The sequence below is a fragment of the Pongo abelii genome, chromosome 1 (assembly GCF_028885655.2).
Source record: "Pongo abelii isolate AG06213 chromosome 1, NHGRI_mPonAbe1-v2.0_pri, whole genome shotgun sequence".
NCBI lineage: Eukaryota > Metazoa > Chordata > Mammalia > Primates > Hominidae > Pongo > Pongo abelii.
The window spans coordinates 57522654-57543186 of record NC_071985.2 but is presented as its reverse complement, the minus strand read 5'-3'; the positions used below and the strand labels follow the sequence as shown (position 1 = coordinate 57543186).

Sequence of the window (20533 nt, the reverse complement as noted above, 5' to 3'; positions counted from 1 at the left end):
TTAGCATATTCATCAAATTAAACATTTATCATTTCTTTGTGATGATAATATTCAATATGTTCTTTTCTGGCGATCTTGAAATATACCATGTATTATTATTCACTATAATCACCTATTAGGTAATATAACACCAGAACTTATTCTTCCTGTCTATCTCTGTACCTGTTGACCCATCCTTTCTCTATCCTCCCATCCTTCCTACCTTACCTAGCCCTTGGTAACCACTATTCTGCTCTCTACTTCTATGTGAGCAACTTTATTAGATTCCACATACAAGTCAGATCATGTAGTATTTATTTTTGTGTGCCTGGCTTATTTCACTTAACATAATGTCCTCCAGGTTCATTCACATTGCCACAGATGACTGAGTTTCTTTGTTTTTTAATACCTCGATAGTGTTCCATATGTACCACATTTTCTTTATACATTCATCCTTTGATGGACATTTAGGTTGATTCCAGCTCTTTGATACTGTGAATAATGCTGCAATAAACATGGGAGTGTAGATATCTCTTTAACATGCTGATTTCAATTCCTTTAGATGTATACCTAGAAGTAGAATGGCTGGATCGTGTGATAGTTTTATTTTTAATTTTTGAGGAACCTTTATACTATTTTCTATAATGGCTGAACTACCTTACATGCCCACCAACAATGCATGAGTTTCCCTTTCTCCACATCCTCACCAACATTTGTCATTTTTTGTCTTTTTCATTAAAAGCCGTTCTAACCGAAGGGAGTTAGTATCTCATTATGGTTTCTACTTGCATATCCCTGATGGGTAATGATGTTGAATATTTTGTCCAAAATGGCACTTTATGTGGTTTTTGAGAAATGTCAATTCAGAGCTAAATTTTTTAGATAATCTGTCTTTATCAAATTTGTACCCTCATACATTCTACCAGAATGTTCATGATGTTGCTGGAGGGAAGATAATTATTTATACATATTTATCCATACAAATGGAAGACATTGTAAGATACTATCACAGAAGGAAAAGTACAATTAGAGTCACTTTTCAGAGTTATTTTCATTCTAGACTAAGAGTGAATATGATAAATTGCAACATTTAGATTCATTCACTTATTCATAGTAATCACTTTAGCACAAGCAACCTCTCATAGAAACTAAAGATTTCTATAAGTGATGAAGTCAAGAGACATCAAGAAGTTTGCATCATATACCAATTTAATTTTGGCTCATCTATTTATACAGAGTTTTGTTTGCTTTAGGGCTACTTTAAAGACAGGTTAAAAGAAAAATCTTACAATAGAGAGATGAGGTAAACCTAACTAGCAAAGTTTTCAAGTGGAAAACAATTGAGATTTTCTTTTACTCCAAACTCAATGTGAAGTAATTGTGTGATACAATTGCTAAAATGGGTATAAGACTAGCAAATATGACTTGACTGCCCTAAAATATTAATTAAGTAGAGCTTCAAAGTTTCTAATACGTGTTTTATAAATAGTGCTTCTCCAAAAACCAACGTTTTACATAGTTTTTTTATAAAAAGGCAGCTAGTTGTATTGTGTTATGGACAAGAGGAAAGAAAGCCCCTACCTGAAAACCTAACCACCATCAGAACCAGATATATATGCAGTGCTATGATACAAGGCATGAAAGAATTTTATATCTTTAAAAGACATTCATACTACAGCATATGTTTGCTTGGAGGAAATCATCATAACATAATGAAATGAGCACTGAAATAAAGAGAAGCCCCACATTAAAATCTCAAAGATGCCCCAACTCATTTTTCCCATGACTCAAATAATTTAACCTCTGTGAGGTTTAGTTACCTATTTTGAAAATGAGTTATGCTTTAATTATTTCTATGATCTTTAGCAGTTCAATATTCCATTATTCTAAATTCATAGAGAGTAAGAAGGACCAGGAATTCCAGGAGAGAAGAAACAGATGAAATGCTAGTCAAGAATAGAGGAAAATACCCAAGCATCTATATTAGGACATTCTTGCACTGCAACAAACACAACAGCACTATTCACAATAACCAAAATGTGGAAACAACCCAATTGTTTACCAACAAAAGAATGGATAAATGAAACGTGGTGTACCTATAGAATGGAATATTCAGCCACAGAAAGAATAAAGTTTTTGATACATGCTAAAAAACAGAAATATCTGAGCCTAGGTAATTTATAAGAAAATAACTTTAATTGGCTCATGGTTCTGCAGGCTATACAAGAAGCCTAACAGCATCTGCTTTTGAGAAGAACTCAGGAAGCTTCCAATCATGGCAAAAGGCAGAGGGGGAGCAGTTATCTCACATTTCAGAAGTAGGTGCAAAAGAGAGAGAGAGTGAGGTGTCACACACTTTTAAACAGCCAGATCTTGCCAGAAGCCACTCACTATCGTGAGGACAGCACTAAGGAGATGGTGCTAAACCATTCATGAGAAATCCACCCCCATGATCCAATAACTGTCCACCAGGCTCCACCTCCAATGCTGGGGATTACAATTAAACATGAGGTTTGGGCAGGCTACACACATCCAAACTATATGAGCTTCTAAGCCCACTATGCCCACTCCGACATTGCATCAGTCCTGTGCTGTTTCTCAAAGTTGTTTATATAAGCATATTAACTATAATCACACTTTTTTTTCTGTTTATCCAGGTTAACCTTGATTTTCACACAAAAGAAGTCGTTACAAACAGCATTACTCAACCTACCCTCCACAGTTTTGATGCTGCACAAAGCAGAGTGTATCAGCTCATGGAACAAGACAGTTATACACGTTTTCTGAAATCTGACATCTATTTAGACTTGATGGAAGGAAGACCTCAGAGACCAATAAATCTTAGGAGACGATCACGCTCATTTACCTGCAATGAATTCCAAGATGTACAATCAGATGTTGCCATTTGGTTATAAAGAAAATTGATTTTGCTCATTTTTATGACAAACTTATACATATGCTTCTAACATATCACATGTTTATGTTAAGATTTGGTCCCATCCTTTAAACTGAAATATGTCATATGAAATTATTTTAAAAATGTAAAAACAAAACTTTTTGCTAACAAAATATATACAGTATCTGCCAGTATATTCTGTAAAACCTTCTATTTGATGTCATTCCATTTATAATCAAAAAAACTTATTTCTTAATCAAAAGGCAGTACAAAAAAAGTAATAATGTTTTATAAGATTGTAGAGTTAAGTAACAGTTAAGCTTTTGCAAAGTTGTCAAAAGTTCAAACAAAAATCTAGTTGGGATTTTTTACCAAAGCAGCATAATATGTGTTATATAAACATAATAATACTCAGATATCCAAATGTTCAGATAGCATTTTTCATAATGAATGTTCTCTTTTTTTTTGGTAATAGTGTAGAAGTGATCTGGTTCTTACAATGGGAGAGGAAGAACATTTATTACTGGGTTACTACTAACCCTGTCCCAAGAATAGTAATATCGTAATATCACTTCTAGTTATAAGCCAGCAAGAGGAACTTTTGTGAAGACACATTCATCTCTACAGAACTTCAGATTAAATATAATCTAGATTAATGACTGAGAATAAGATCCACATTTGAACTCATTCCTAAGTGAACATGGATGTACCCAGTTATATGAAGTACTTCTGTTGGTCACAGAAACATGACCAGATTTTGCATATCTCCAGGTAGGTAACTGAGTAGACTACCTTATCACCTGCTAAGAAAACTTGCTACTAAACTATTACACCATCAATGGCTAGAATAAAAACCAGAGGAGGTTTTGCCCAGGATGTCTCATGTTTGGCCCTTTAAAATTGGGGTAGAAATCAGAAATGAGATGAGGGGAAGAAGCAAGGAGTCTAAGGCCCTGGCGATTTGGGCATCTGCCGCATTGGTTCATATTCAGAAAGTGTTATCTCATTGATTATGTTCTTGTTAAACAAATCTCCTTAAGTAATTATTATTGAAATAAGATTATACTAACACATCTATATGTCACTGTTTTAAAGACATATTTAATTTTTAATGTGTGTTACATGGTCTGTAAATATTTGTATTTAAAAATGCCATGCATTAGGCTTTGGAAATATAATGTTAGTTGAAATGTAAAATGTAAAAACTTTAGATCATTTGTAGTAATAAATATTTTTAACTTCATTCATATAGTTAATTTTATCTGACAATAAAAGCTCTGACCGAATGTTGATTATCCTTCCTATTATGTAATAAGGAATAAACATTTTCTTCTTTTAGAGTAATATTGGGATAGAAAGTAATAATTGAGTTATAGTATCATTGATCTTAATGCTATATCAGTTGTTTAAATTGTTGCGAATAAAAAAACAAAGTATCTTGTGTTTCAAAAATCAACTAAAAAGGTGATTTTTATGTTTTCCTTAATTAATTCCTATTTTCTTTTTCTGTGGCAGTCTCTTTCCATAAAATTTAATTGTTTCATATACAGACTTAAGACTCGATACAAACTTTGCAATCTCATCAGCAACAACATGGGCTGATTTTAATAGCATTGTTCTGGTACCACAAATATGTATCATGTAGCTTTTCCGTATATAATACTGTTCAAAATCATCTGATCTCTTCGTTAAATTATGAAATATTCAATGAGATGCTTCAAAAACACACCAGGACTTCTTCATAAAATTAATGACTGACTTCAAAAAGTTTGCACTCTCTGGAGGAGACAACATGGACAAATACAGAAACAAAATAAATAATTGGACAACTGAAAGTAGCCAAGCACAGATGCACAGAAAGCACTGAGTGTTGGCTGAATGATGGCAAAATATACAAATTGAAACTAGACTTGGAAGCCCAGTGTGCGAGCTCCCTAATTGGATGTGGGATCCTCAAAAGTTTATATAACTTCTAAGGACTCTTCCATCCACGTTCGTTTTAAGATAAAGACTCGGGATTTCTAGTGTTCTAGAAATCCTGAAAGAAAGTGTGATCTAGACTCACACTTTCTAGTATTCTTTATGGTCTCCACACTCATTAATTCTAATTTGTTCACTTGATATTCTCTGAAGCAACTCTTGACTTGTATCCAAGTAAGGAAAAGAGGCAAATAAGTATAATTAATGAAGGAAAACTTAAGACTAAAAATTAACATGGGATTTTTGTCTAATAATAGGGCACAAGATTATAGAAAACCCAGAAATAGATGAAAGGAAAGAAGCCACAGGAAATAGAGCTTGATTTTTTTTTGACCAGTCAAATGTATGATAACAATGTGTTTAAAGTAATGGATGATAAATAAAATTGGGTTGAACTAGATAATTTGGGGCATTTTTTGAAGCCCATAAGCAATAGTAAATACCTAGGCTGTCAAGTTATGTACATAATAAAAGCTCAATAAGTGACCGCAAAGTCAAGTGAAATCAAAAGGAAGTATTATAAGGAAGTCAGAGTAGTATTTCAGCAAAGAGTAAAGTCTTCAATATGTGGTGCATTTTTATTTGAATTCTATCTCTACTAGCTACCAAATGTACTTTGTTGAGAAAGCTACCTAAATTCTTATCTTCAATTTTTATTTGTAATATTGGAATAAAATTTTCACAATGTTCTTATGGTGATTAAATTGTAAATATTTGCAAAGTGCCAACCACAGTATTAATTGACTTTACTGTGTGGATGGATTTTAGAAATTATTCCCTGTGTTTAAGTACCACATTTTAATTATAATATAAATTTTTCTAATAATGTCTTGTTACAAATCAAAAAATATCTTTGAGAATAATGAGACTTTTCTTGACTAAAGTATGGGGATGACTATTGCTCTCATCAAAACTTTTATAATTTGCACTTCATAAAAATGATATTTTAGCTAAATTAAAATATGGGAACATTTTAAGCATAAGCATTTTTCTAAAGAAAAAGCTTTTTTAAAAAAACCCTTAGCTTTTTAGTTATGTGCAGTGCAGCTCTTCTTTAAGAGGAAAAAAAAGGCAAAGCATGGTGAAGATGTATACCCTCCCCGTCCCACCTCATCAGATGCTAAGCCTTAGCTGTGGCATTAACTACATTTAAAAAGACTAATTTATTTTCATTGTGCCACATTGACTGGTCTTATATTTAATTTCCTGGCTCTTTATCATCTGTCTAAAAAAGAAAAAAAATTACCAAGATGTAACCACGTTTGTTTAGCTATGTCATTTGAAGCCTTTTCAACAATGAAAGTAAAAGTTCTTACAACTTATCAAAACTCATGTTCTATAACTTGAATAAATGAACAAGTATTTATTGAACACTTTCATGTGATTGCTACTGCTAGCTTCTGGGCATTCAAAAGTGAATTTAACAGTGGGAGTGACAGGGAAAGAGAAAGAAAGAAAAACTCTCTTCATGGTATATTCTCTGATAAAGTTTGCATTCTGCAATACGCAGCTGAAAGCCATGTTTTAAACTTTTCTTCTTATGTATCCCAAATACCAAATCCTTCTACGACCAATTGTGCAGATTACCATTTATCTTTTGAAACTAGGAGTTAAGTAACTAATTTCCTCATTTATTTAAGGACAATACAAAAGATTCACTAACTTACATATCTTTGTGCATCTTTTATAAAACAAAAGAAGAACTGAAAGTGTACGTATATATAAATACATTTTATTATGGGTTTGGATTTTTTGGTCATCTCATTTTATTGATGTTGCCCTATAAATCAACCAATTATAGAAACATCTTTTGAAGATGAAAAAACACAAGTTTTAAGAAACATTTAAAAAATTAAATCACTTGGGAAACAATACAAATTTAGCAGCACAGGTAGTAAAATATTACATTTGGAAAATTTTTTAAAAATCAGATTGAGCTGTGTTTTTAAAGACATAATTATTTAATAGTTAATATATACATTTACCTGGAATCTTACCTACTAAATTTTGTAGAGTAGAAATGAATCTTTTAGAAGTAATAAGCAAAGCAGCTCTTTCAAACTTCAGACATTTGCTAAAATAACAGTATTAAATTTTAGATAGTTTGTCTACAGTCTTATTATTTCTGATTTTGTTATCTATCTGTAACAAACAGATAACAATTGTGGGAAAAATAAAGACTGAATCATTGTTAAATTTTGATCCACTAAAAAATGTCAAAATTCTTTTTATTAGGTGCTATTTACTAGAGCAAGAAAGTGAATAAAAAACATTAGGAAAGATTGCCATCAACATGTAAAACCCAACAATCATTTTTTCAACATGGAACTGTTGTTACATGTGAAGAAACTGAAATATAGAAACATGAATCCAAGTGAGATCAAATCAGTATCAATGATAGCAGGAATAAATGTATTTAATAATCCATAGTTTGGAATATCTTATACTTCATTTATCATTATTTAATCGTAGAGTCCTGTAGTTCAACAAATGTTTGCCATGCTTCACCTCTGTCCCAGTCACTATATGGAACAGTAGTGACACAAAGACAAATAAAATAATGTAAAGGCTATCATTGTAGTATTACAATGAATGGTGTTCTTATGTAGGCAAACACAAAAATCAGTCATTTCACTGTGACATGTGAAACATTCATATATATCTTGACATCCTTGTGTCTAAGAAATGGCAAGACAACTTCATGCAACGTAGCTAAACAGCAGAGTCATGTTGCTGTGCCTTCACAATATGTATGAGTATATTTTATAGTATGGGATTAGGTATTAAATTGCTATATTCATATTCAAATCTGCTTTAAAATAATCTCTAGAAACCAGAATTGATCTCATAAATGAGCATCACTCACATTAGAATGCAAGCTGCCAGAAATGTATTCAAGTTATACTAACAGAAAATTATTTAACATAGAGGCTTTGGAAGTAAATTTTTGATGGAATTGTGAAAGAATATTAAGAGATACTGATAAATGAGTATCAACCAAAAGATTATATATGTATGATAACTGAGACAACTAAATAAGTTCACTGGAAAATCATGATTCAACTCATGAAATTCTATTTATTTGTATTATTCTTAAACACTTCTATTGAAAAATATAATAAACACATTATCTAAAAAAGTTTGCATGATCATGAAGGGAACACTAATCTTGCAGTTTGGTCCCATTATATATTTTTTATTTAGTAATCACCTCACCATATATTTTCTTCTGTTGTCTTTTGTCTGTTTTATCTTTTCTCCAGGCAGCTACTTTGACAAAAATTTGTAAATAAAAGAAGTTTTCAGTGTGCTACACACGCAGGAGCATGTGCGCGCGTACACGCGCGCACACACACACACGCAGAGTTTGATTTTTGAAAGGTAATATATAATTATTATAATCATTTCTTAGTCAATTGGGTAAGAGTGTATTTTCTCTGCTGTGGAATATCAGTATTTCTTCCTCATTAAAGAAAGTCTTTAGGGAAGTGTTTGGAGTGATGTAATAAGACAACACTTATATCATTCAGAAGACTTTTATGAGAAAACTGGGATTATAAATAACTGATAATAGTAATTGGAGAAATCAATAAAATAGTAGTTGTAGTGCTTCTAAAATCACGTAAAAATAAGCATTATTTTGATCACTGAATGTTGCAAATTATTGATGGAGTTCACTCCAGCAACTGCCGTTATCTTTCTGAGGAAAAAGAGAGAGCCATTTCATGTTCATTTTTCTCATTTTTCATACAGAGTCTCTGAGGCCTTTAGAAACTTAAGAGTATTTTAGATAGAAAGTCCCATTTTCTTGAATGGCTGAGTCAGCAAACACATCTCTAGAGACAGAGTTAAGTAACTACTATAGCATATGATAATATTTCAAAGCTAATTTTTCAACAAATGATTGACACATGTCTAAATGATCTTTAACGTAACAAAAAAGGTTACATGGGGAAAATCCTTTAATTTCAAGGACATATATATTGGCAATAAAAAAAAGTATATATTCTGGAAAAAAGATTACAGAAAAGTGAAAATATTCTGAACCACGATCTCTACTCTAAAATCATCCCATGGTTTTTATAAAGGGTTATACAGTGTACATATTGAAGAGTTAACATGAGGAGCATAAGTTGACTAAAAAAGAAGTCTAATTTTTCATTCTAGAAATAAACATTTTAACATTTATATTCTTCTAATATTTTAAAAATCTACAAATTTTTGTCATCGAAACAATGGATTATGAATATGAATATCAATTTTCATAGAATTATATTAATTACAAAAATTAAGCTTTAAAGATAGTATTAATGTGTGAAAAAATACTTATTTTTTAAAATGTATTGTATGGTATCAATATGCACTAGAACTAGATCGAAGTTAAGAATAAAACATATTCAAATCTCAAAATGGAAAAGTGATTATATATTCGAGGTAAATCCTAGACAGAATATATTAAAGAATTGGATTATAAAAGATATGAAGATAAAGAATGAGAAAAAATAGAGTCCAAAAACTGACAGACAATATTGATATAGTAATCGTTCTAAAATGCAGTGTTTCATTACAAATAATGCACATTGTGGTATATTTTGAATAATAAAAGTTTTGCAATATTTGAATTGTCTATTAAGAGCATGCCACTCTACTGATAAGGGAAATCTACTTCATTACTGGGAGCTGAATAAGACACTCTGCAGTTTTAAAAATTTTATTTCATCTTTAAACACCAGTGCTGGAAGGAAATTAGAGCTCATGTCCCAACAAACCTTCACATTTTGTAGAGCAGAATAAGGAAGTCATTTCTAGACTAATTTAAAACATTAATAAAGAAAGAATTTGAGTACAAATGTCACTCAGATATCAACCAATATCATTTATGTATTCCTCTCATCAACCATTAATTTATTAGTACCCACAAAGTATCAAGATTCTCTTCTAATAAAACAAAATGTTAGATATGTTCATTATCCTGCCACAAGAGTTATCTCATTTACTTTAATGGAAATTAAACATTAATCAAAACTCAACATGAAACTACATTATTTCCTCGAAATTTACTTTTGCTAACGTTATGCTTATATGTGTTCATAAACATACACGTACATAATTATTGAAAGAAATGCAAACTATATTAAAATTAACTTTTTTAAACTTTATTTATAAAACACTAAGAACACTACCATTTAACTGAATGCTGATCTTTGGGAGAGTGAACATTTAGAGAATTTTATTTCATGAAAAAATGAAGTAAATTAATTATATTTATTAGGATAGTATTTGAATGTAAGACATAATGCATGACACACAACCGTATTAAAATTTTAGTCACATACGTACACATATGTCCTGTTCATATAATTTCAGACTTTCAGAGTTTTATAAGAACTTAGATACTGAATAATACATTTTATGTTAAAATTGCATATTTAATTGAATAAATACTCAATTATTAAATACCAAGTTATTTCTGTCTTTGGCTTTAAAAGCCAAAGATATGTATTCATATGTCTGTTATGTTCATTTATAACCATAAGCCACCTTCATTTTTAGATATTAGGTTAAATAATTTTATAACAATGGGCACTGCTAATCTATTTTTTTGTTTTATAAAATGCCTCATTGCTTCTCTTTAATGTTTTATATATGCTACATATACTGAAATACTGAAAAGTATCTAGTATTTGCTTGTTTCCAAGATTCTAATTCATCTATAAAATAAATACTAGAATTACTAACACTGGTTAAAATCAATAGTATAAAAGGTGAACATTTAAATTATATTAGTAAGTTTGAGCACAGAGGTTAATTTTTCCCTTCCACATTATATGGCTCACTGTTTGGCAAAGATACAGAATGGTTTGTATCTGTACCTTCAAAGGGTAAGTAATGATTTAGACCAGACTTGACATCAACAACAACAAAAAAAGGTTGATATCAAATTTAAAATTATGATGACACTTTTACAGGTTTTTATAAACATTCTTTTTTAAAATTCAAATTGTGCTACATAAAAAAGAATTATGAAAATATAGCAAAGCAACAAATTATAGAGAATTAAATTTAAGCTTTGACAGAAATACTACAGTGAGGTTGGGGTAGGGATGGGAGGTTTTGGGAGAACCAGAGAATTGGCACAGTATTTGAATGTAAGTTATAATCCCTATGAAAATGTGTTCAAATAAGAAAGAATTTTGTACGTGTTTTAACACATTTTATGTAACTGACATCATAGACTTTATTAAACCATTATTAGATGTTTATATTTTGTATTTGACAGCTCCTCAAGTTAACAAGTTTAACAGTTTTACTACCTCAGACATTATTATTCTTTTACTTCTTTTAAAACTGAAATTTCTTAAAGAACTAATTAGGTCTTTGTTTTACTTTGGATTCAGTAAACAAGTCTGTGTTCATACTCGTGATTTTATGGATTTGGTTATTTTATCTCTCAGGCTTCATCTTCCTAAACTAATTGTTTATTGAGATTATTCTAAAATCCATAGACTCTCTCTTTATAAACATATTCTCTTTAAATTTGGCTTATTAAAAAAAAAACTATTCTTTGGTGTAAGAATAAACACCAGAGTTCTATTTTTGGTTCCATGCATAATGTTACATTGAAAAACACTTTAATATGAAAATTGAATCATAATGTTTAGATAAAGGAGGCAATGTGCATGTAATATGATTTTAGAGTTCCGAAAATAAAGTGCAAAGTGAATTTAAAATAAATGATGCACGGGAAGCTCGAAGTTTTTCCCCTTCTTTTGTATACAAGACATCAGTGTCACCAGCCATTGTAAGGTTACATTTGTGAATTTTAGTAGGTAGTTGAGATTTTATGAACAGAAAATACACAATCCTCAGTCTATTTTCTCTCTGAAATCATCAAAGATGTAAAAAGTTCTTCAAAGCCATCCTCAGATAAGACAAAAAACAGCTTATTGTGTATAACTACATGTAAAAAATATGTCTGCTTTGTTTCTAGGTGTTTAAGGTATATTTTAATTTCTTCATAGTAAATATATTATTGGACATACAAATTAAAGATTTTTAGATATTTATGGAATATCTATGTTAATGTGTATTTTATCAATTTTAAACAGCCTAGAAAAACATCAAATAAGCCAGTATATGTTGTGAAAATTACCCTCATATCCTGAAAATATTAAGAGCTAATTGTAAGAGCTACATTTCATTTCTGCTGTATTCCAACATTTTAAACATTAGTATTTCATTTTAATCTTTAAAAAAATATTTTTATTAAATATCTAGATTTTTATTTCATTATATTGTATAATAAGATTGATAACTTGGAATGCTAAAGGCTTCTGTTAAACCTCTACAAAAATAGAGGAAGGGATATTTCCTGAAAAAGATTTTCCCAAGCAGATTCATTTTACAATTTAATTTCCTTCAGTGAAGTAAAGGTCAGTGTGAAGCTATAAGAAAATTAATTTGCATGAGCTATGCACATGGAACATGAAAATAATATAATATGAAATATTCATAATTCAAGCTTTTAAAGCCAACCTCAAGGCTATAAAAGCAATTATTATAAGGAATGACTCAACAATTACAACAAACTTTTTCTTTGATGATGTCAACTAATATGCTCTCATTCTGAGAGACATGAAGAGACAGTTCTGTAGAATAATAACAAACTCTAAGAATTAACAATCCTTTGTATTACCTCATTAATATGTTAATTGGCTTCAGAAAATGTATCAGTGCAAGTTTTCAACTTCAAACACAGTTCCAATAGTTCTACTAATCCAGTAATTCCAAGTCGACTTTATAATTATGCTATCTCTTTGCATCTCATCAATTGTATGAGTAATATTTTTTAACTCTGGCAACCAATACACATTTCTCTATTGACTATGTCCCATGCTTACCTATTTGAACAAGATTAAAATTTCATTCTTATTCACAATAGTGTAGCAGACATCTGCTGATCCATTGCTTATCTTAAAAATATTTTAGTAAAATTGTCATAGAATTACAGTCTCAACTGGTACCTAACCTACTCTCCTGAAATCAAAATAAGTAGCAATTCTCTGATTTCTTGACAAAGAAAGTCAGATTTTCTGAAACCGTATTGAGCATGTGAAAGAGTGTCTTAAAATTTTCTGATGAGTCCTATAATAATTCATGGACATGAGCATGTTTCTCTGCTGATCTGAATTGCTGCAATGTATGAAAAACCACATTGCAAGTTATATTCTGCTCTCAGGTTTCTTCCTGTAGCATTGGGTCTTGGGCATCAAATTTCTTACACCTCTGCCTGCTGCAGCTTCTTTTCTCCTTCTACAGCCCTCTTCACCCCCTAGAGCAACCCTGATTCAGATTCCAAATCCTAGCTGTTTGTTGGGCTTTGTTATCTCTGCTTAGATGAACATAATATGTCCATACAATCAGTATTTGAGGGCAGAGGACAGCGGGGTAGAAGTCAAGGAAAAGAAACAGTATTGTGGCTATTTATTTTGGAAAAACCAAAATCAAGCTTTGAGAGAAACAACACATCTCGCATTATTTTTGTTAGCTTTTTTCCATGAGGTCAAAGTCAGGTTATGCCACTGAATCAAACCTGGGCTGAAGGCTTTTCATCATCATTCTTCTTTCTTAAATATAATGAAGATTCTACCTGGTGGTGGTTGGCCATACTGTTTTAATTCTTTTTTATCATTATAAGATTTTGTCTTTTTTTCCCTGCATTTCCTTAGTCAATACACTGAGAAGGTGGGCAGTGCTGGAACTTCTAAACAGAAGTCATGGGCACTGCTAAACAGAAGTGATTTTGAACTAGAAGTTCTTCAAACTTGATTTTGTACTTCTCTGGAATGAGGATGACTACAATCCTCCACTAGTTCTAATATAAAAGACCAACAGTGCTAGTTAGCAAAATGTTTGTGTCCTTTAGGTTATTCTATACTATTTCCTTTTCTAATGATCCTAAATAATAATCAAATAATAACTACATTTATTGAGCATATAATAAATATTTGGCATATTATCCTATCGTTGCCACTCACCAGCATTCTGAACCTGATTAAACAACTTAATCTTTTTTGTGCCTCACATCTTTCAACTATGAAAAAGGTTACAATAATGTTACATTTTCTACACAGTTTTTGTAGGATTAAATGAGCTAATGTAGCTAAAATTTAAGAGTGTCTGGCACATAACAAGCATTCAATCCATGTTAGATGTTATTTCATCAAAGGAGTCAATTTTCAGATAGCTGAACTACAACTAGCAGAGAATTTTTAATCCTCTTCCTTATCTCTATTCCTAATAAGAGATAACAGTGAAGAAACAGAAAAAAAAATTCAAATGCGGCCTTCGTGCGTGCATGTGTGTATGTGTGTTTGTGTGTGTGTGTGTTTGTGTGTATGTGTGTGTGTGTCCTTCTTATGGTAGGCAGAATTCCAAGATGGCCTCCAAGTTTCTCAGGATTCTCATTCCCTGGTTTATAGGACTTACAACCATATATCTTTGAGTGCAGGCTTAACACGTGCATATTTGGGTAGTCACATGCTTGCTTTGGTCATATTACATAGCAAACTGTGATGGGATAGTGACTCCCATAGTTACACAGCCCTGGCCAATAACTTGATTTCAACCTGATGAGACCCTGAGCAGAGAACCAAATTGAGCCCTGCCCAGAATTCTGGCCCACCAATAAGTTTGCATTAATTTGTCACACAACAATAGAGAGAAAACTAATACATTTTTTAAACCTCAAGAAACCTCTGCATCTCTTACTGCATGTATACAGTCATCATCTGATTTTAATTCAGGTATTAAACAACTCTTATATATCATGCACATATAAGAAGTACTGAGAATACACAAACTGATAAATTAAACATAATTGACAACTCCTTTTTAAAATGTTACACCCAAAATTGATCAAATATATCAAATGATTTCAGACTAATGCAAAGTTCAATGGGACCATTGATCTGACTACACACTTTGAGATAGATAAAGGTAGCAATAGATTTTTTTGGTTATTTATTCAATGTTAGGTCATTTATTCCCATAGAGAAAATTCTTTTTGCAATGACATTTTTGGAGAGATTTGCTTCATTTTTCACAGTTACTGTGAAGCAGTACAAAGATATTAAAAAAGCACTCTAAGCCTCTCGAAGGAAGCATACTTTGCAAATGCAAAAGAGGATTGCTGTTAACAAAGCCACTTTAATGATCATACTTACAAAATCACTCCTCTCCAAATATACTGCCATGGTGTCCTATTTATTTAAAAACTGACAACTTTTAGTTACTTTACCAGATCAAATATCTTCCTCCATCTTTTGAAACATGCTAGGCAATGATTTGTGCTTAAAAATGGAAAACAATGACATTTTATAAGCATCATTTTAACCTTAATTTCAACAGATGTCACACTTATAGTTAATTATAGTTTTATACTTTCAAGTAGTATGTATAGTACATTAAAATACAAACTTTAATATTCAAACTTAGAATTCCCCTGACAGGCGACAGACTGTAGTATTGTTTAACCCAATCACTATTATTGCTTTACCACTAATTCCAATAGGCCTCCAAAAGATATGATGTTTATATTGAAATTCTTATTTCTAATTGCTTTCTGCCATACTTCAAGACTGAAAGAAGCAAAACTCTTGAGTTATGTGGCAATTCAGAATGGAAAACATGCAAACAAGAAGTCACACACCTTTTCAAAAAGTTGAGTGAAACCTTACTATGACTTGATTTTAAAAAGAACATTGCTTTTCATATAACACATATAAAGAGCCATCTGTCTTTAGCTTGCAGCGGAATAGTAAAATGTCAATGACGAGCTACTATTGGTGTTCTGGAGTGATTTTAAACCAGAAAGCATTTGACATTTCCAGAAACATCTACTGCCACTGTGATTTGCAGATTGATGCCGAGTAAAAACTGTTTTATAAGCAGTTTGTGTGACACTAAACACTTAAACTTCTGAACAACTATTTAATACATATTAAAATTATTAACACTTTAAATAATTTTATGACCTCTGAAAACAAATATAAACAAACGTTAATTTAGAAAGAAAATATCTTTCATGTAATGGCCAATGTTTTCTCTAGTTTTTCTTTTAACATTTTCCTGCTTTGTGAAAAACATTTTCTCCCACATTCTAGGAGACACATTCTAGGAGGATGAGTGCAGAGAGATCAAAAGGTGGTTGAAGGGCAAATTAATTTTGCCAAGGTTAGCTCTCCAAAATCCAGGATGCTGTCAAGAAGAATTACATGAAATAAAGTGTTAATGAAGTTATAATTATTATTGTAGTGATATCCAAGCTACTATTACTTTAGCTGTTTATTCACCTTTCCATGAAATCCATGTGTTCCTTAAGGATATGAACCCAGACAGTTTTGGCAAAATAAGAAAAAAATACTGGCTTTGTAGTCACTAATACCCATGTTTTATCCTAACCCTTAACTTCCTGTCTGTGGTAATTTTATTAAGCAAAAATTAACAGTGACTTTAAAAATTTACAGCATCAAAATGTTAAATACAGAGTTACCATATGACCCAGCAACTCAATTCCTAGGGATATACTTAAGAAAAATGAAAATATATGTCTACACAAAGACCTGTACATGAATGTTCACAATGACATCATTCATAATAGTCAACAAGTGAAAACAACCCAAATGCTCATCAACGTATAAATGGACAAACAAAAGTGGCATATCCATAAAATAGAATATTATCCCATGATTAAAAATGAAATACTAATTTATTCTACAATATAGATGAAACTTGAAAATGTTATACAAAGTGAAAGAAGCCACTCACAGAAGACCACATATTATATAGTTCCATTTATACAAAATGTCCAGAATAGGCACATTTATAGAGACAGCAAGTTCCTTAGTGGCCGCCTAGGGGTGGGGGTGGGGGTGACTTCTAATGGGTACAAGGGTGGGTGTGTGGTGTTGGGATAATAACAACTTTCTAAAATTGGTTATAATAATGATTGCATGACTTTGTGAATTTACTAAAAATCACGATTTAAAATTGTACATTTTAGATAGGTGCATTGTATGATATGTGAATTATATCTAAATAAAGCTGTTATTTTTTTTAAATGAAATGAAATAAAAGTACAGCACAAAAGTTCAAAAAATAATTTACAGCATCACTTTTCTCACATAATAAGTAGACTAGGGTTGCTCTGGTAGTATCATATGACATCAGTGGCCTGGATGCCTTTAATGGTTTAGCTTTTTTTTTTTCCTGTGTGCCATTTGTTCTCGTGATTGAAATACGTTTCATCAACTATAGGCATGATGTCTGCTTTCCCAACAGAGAGGAGAGTTGATGAAAAAGTGCAAAAAGTGGCACCATCCTCTTTTCTGTACAGACTCCTCCCAAAGGACTTCTGCTTGACCACATTGGCCAAAACTGTGTTATATGGCCACAGGTTGCTTCAGAGGATACTGAGATTTCAAATTTATAATTTTAAAATAGATGACAATTAAATGATATAATATATATAAAAAGCTTACCATAGTGCCTAAAACTCATACTGACAAAAAGTAAATATCAGTCACCTGAGTACACAGAATATATTTATATAGAAATAAAAGCATTTGCTGAAATACTGTTTTTGTTGTTGTTGTTCTTGCTGTTGTTGTTGCTGTTGTTGTTGTTTTATTGGTGAAGGTGGGGAATCAGAATCAGGTTATGTGGTTTGAATTTTAGCAGCTCATTTGTGCTCAATGTTTAGAACTAAGAAGATTTCCCCAATCATATATTTCATTGAGTAGCCTATTTAAAACAAAATACACATGCTTCTATTTAACATTAATATTATTGAATAATATCAAGAGAATTATGAACATGTTGTATTGAGATATTGGTAACTGAGTTAAAATGACCCACATTCAGATGGGGAGGGTGGTGGCTTGAGATGTACATAGTGAGATTTTATACATACGTTTACGAATAATATCTCATTTGCACAACAATTATATGTGGTATATACATATGTTTTTATGTGTATTTAACTGTTTAAATAGACAGTATTTATTTAAAGCATGGGTTTTTTTTATTCAAAACATGGATTCTATTTATCTCAGTTAATCTTTTTGTTTTGTTTTGAAAGTCATGAGTCAGGATGAAATAATAGGTTTACACCTAGACTAGGTGGATTCTAACAGATCAGTTAAGAGTATATTGAACAGACCAGGTAAGAAGAATCCATTAGGGAATAATGACTCAAGCTTTTATTGCTATATAAATTAACACATTTAATGAACATAATGTGAATTTTTTTGTAATAATGGTGGCTGTTACAATTGCCTGTCTAGCTTATTGTTCCTACCCCAGAGTTTAGCTATGACTAATAGGTGGAATGGCAACCTCAGATCAATGAATTATCAACTCTGCCACAAGCCACTCTTGTGGTAGATCTGACAACTAATTTGGAACATCACTTCTATCAAATCGTTTCTCTGCTTTGGACTCTAGTCATTTAATGACAAGTACATCTTAGAGCCAATGAGTGCCTGTATTTGAATTCTTTTCTGGAACACACAGGATTGTATGTTAGTTATAAGCATAAAAACTGGAGTCTAATGAGATGACTTTAAATCTCAGTTCAAAAACTTAACTGTTGTTTTAAATTTAGGATTTTCTCAAGTTGCTAATTGTTTTTCACTCATCAGTTTTCCCTATAAAATGAAAATTATTTCTACCACACATAATTGTTTGGGTAATTAAATAAGAACACATTTCTCCAATTAACATATATTTGATATCTGCCCTGTTGAAGACTCAAAGTACTTAGTAAAAGAAAGCTTTTTAATTTTATCATAATCATTCTAAATTGTCTTAACTACCTCTCATCTCTTGATTTTTGTCTTTGCCATGTACTGGTAAAACTCCCCTATTTTCTTAGCCTTTGTATCAGTCCTATTGTATTAATCCATTCTCATGCTACTATGAAGAAATACCCAGGACTGGAAAATTTATAAAGGAAAAAGTTTTAATTGACTCACAGTTTCACATGGCTGGGAGGCCTCAGGAAACTTCCAATCATGGCAGAAGGGGAAGTGAACACAAACTTCTTCACAAGGCGGGAGGAGAAAAAAGTGCTGAAAAAAGGGTAAAGCCCCTTATACAGCCATCAGATCTCATGAGAACTTGCTCACTATCACTAGAACAGCAAGGGGGTAACCACATTCATGATTCCATTACCTCTCAATAGGTCCCTCACATGACATGTATGGATTATGGGAACTATAATTCAAGATGAGATTTGGGTGGGGACATAGCCAAACCATATCATTCTGCCCCTGGCCCCTCCCAAATCTCATGTCTTCACATGTCAAAACACAATCATGCCTTTCCAACAGTCCCCCAAAGTTTTAGCCCATTCCAGCATTAACCCAGAAGTCTAAGTCCAAAGTCTCACCTGAGACAAGGCAAGTCTCTTCCACCTCTGAGCCTGTAAAATCAAAATCAAGTTAGTTACTTCCTAGATACAATGAGGGTACAGGCATTGGGTAAATAGGTCTGTTCCAAATTGAAGAAATTGGCCAAAACAAAGGGGCGGCCCCATGCTAGTCTGAAATCCAACAGAACAGTCAGTAAAACGTAAAGTTCCAAAACAATCTCCTTTGACTACATGTCTCACATCCAGGTCACACTGATGCAAAAGGTGGGCTCCCACAGCCTTGGGCAGCTCTGCCCCTGTGGTTTGGCAGGGTATAGCCTTCCTGGTTGTTTTCAAAGTCTGGCATTGAATGTCTGCAGCAGTTCCAGACACACGGTGCAAGCTGTTGGTGGATCTACAATTCTGTGGTCTGAAGGATGGTGACCTTCTTCTCACAGCTCCTCTAGGCAGTGGTCCAGTGGGGACTCTGTGTGGGGGCTCTGCTGGGGCACTTCCCTTCTACACTGCCTTAGCAGAGTTTCTCCATGCGGGCTCCGCCCATGCAGCAAACTTCTGCCTGGACATCCAGGTGTTTTCATACATCTTTGGAAATCTAGACAGAGGTTTCTAAACCTCAATTCTTGACTCCTATGAACCTGCAGCCTCAACACTATATGCAAGCCACCAAGGCTTGGGGCTTGCATCCTCTGAAGCAAGGGACTGACCTGTACATTGGCCCCTTTTAGCCACAGCTGGACCTGAAGCAGCTGGTAGGCAGGGTACCATGTCCTGAGGCTGCATAGAAGAGGGGGACCCTGGGTCCAGCCCAGGAAACCATTTTTCCCTCCTAGGCCTCTGGGCTTGTGATGGGAGGTGTTCCCACGAAGGTCTCTGACGTGCCCTGGATATATTTTCTTGGCTCCTCATTATTTATGCAAATTTCTGCAGCTAGCTTGAATTTCTCCCCAGAAAATGGAGTTTTCCTTTCTATCACATTCATCAGGCTAAAATTTTCCAAACTTTTATGCTCTGCTTCCTCTTGAACTATTTGCTGCTTAGACATTTCTTCCACCAGGTATCCTAAATCATCTCTCCCAAGTTCAAAGTTCCACAGATCTCTAGGGTGGGGCAAAATGCCACCAGTCTCTTTGCATAGCAAATGTCACCTTTACTTCAGTTCCCAACAAGTTCCTCATCTCCATCTGAGACCACCTCAGCCTGAACTTCATTGTCCATATCACTATCAGCATTTTGGTCAAAGCCAT

At 32.6% G+C, this 20533-nt stretch overlaps 1 protein-coding gene across 1 annotated transcript in view; it reads left to right on the top strand.

Annotated features, from left to right (window-relative positions):
- The window catches only part of RGS18 (regulator of G protein signaling 18), a 39933-nt gene extending 35595 nt beyond the window's left edge, over positions 1-4338 (top strand). Inside the window, exon 6 of the mRNA XM_002809685.5 lies at positions 2637-4338. Within this exon, the coding sequence (XP_002809731.2) occupies positions 2637-2894 (258 nt within the window). The 3' untranslated portion in view covers positions 2895-4338. The remainder of the gene's footprint in view (positions 1-2636) is intronic.
- The last annotated feature ends 16195 nt before the right edge of the window (positions 4339-20533 follow it).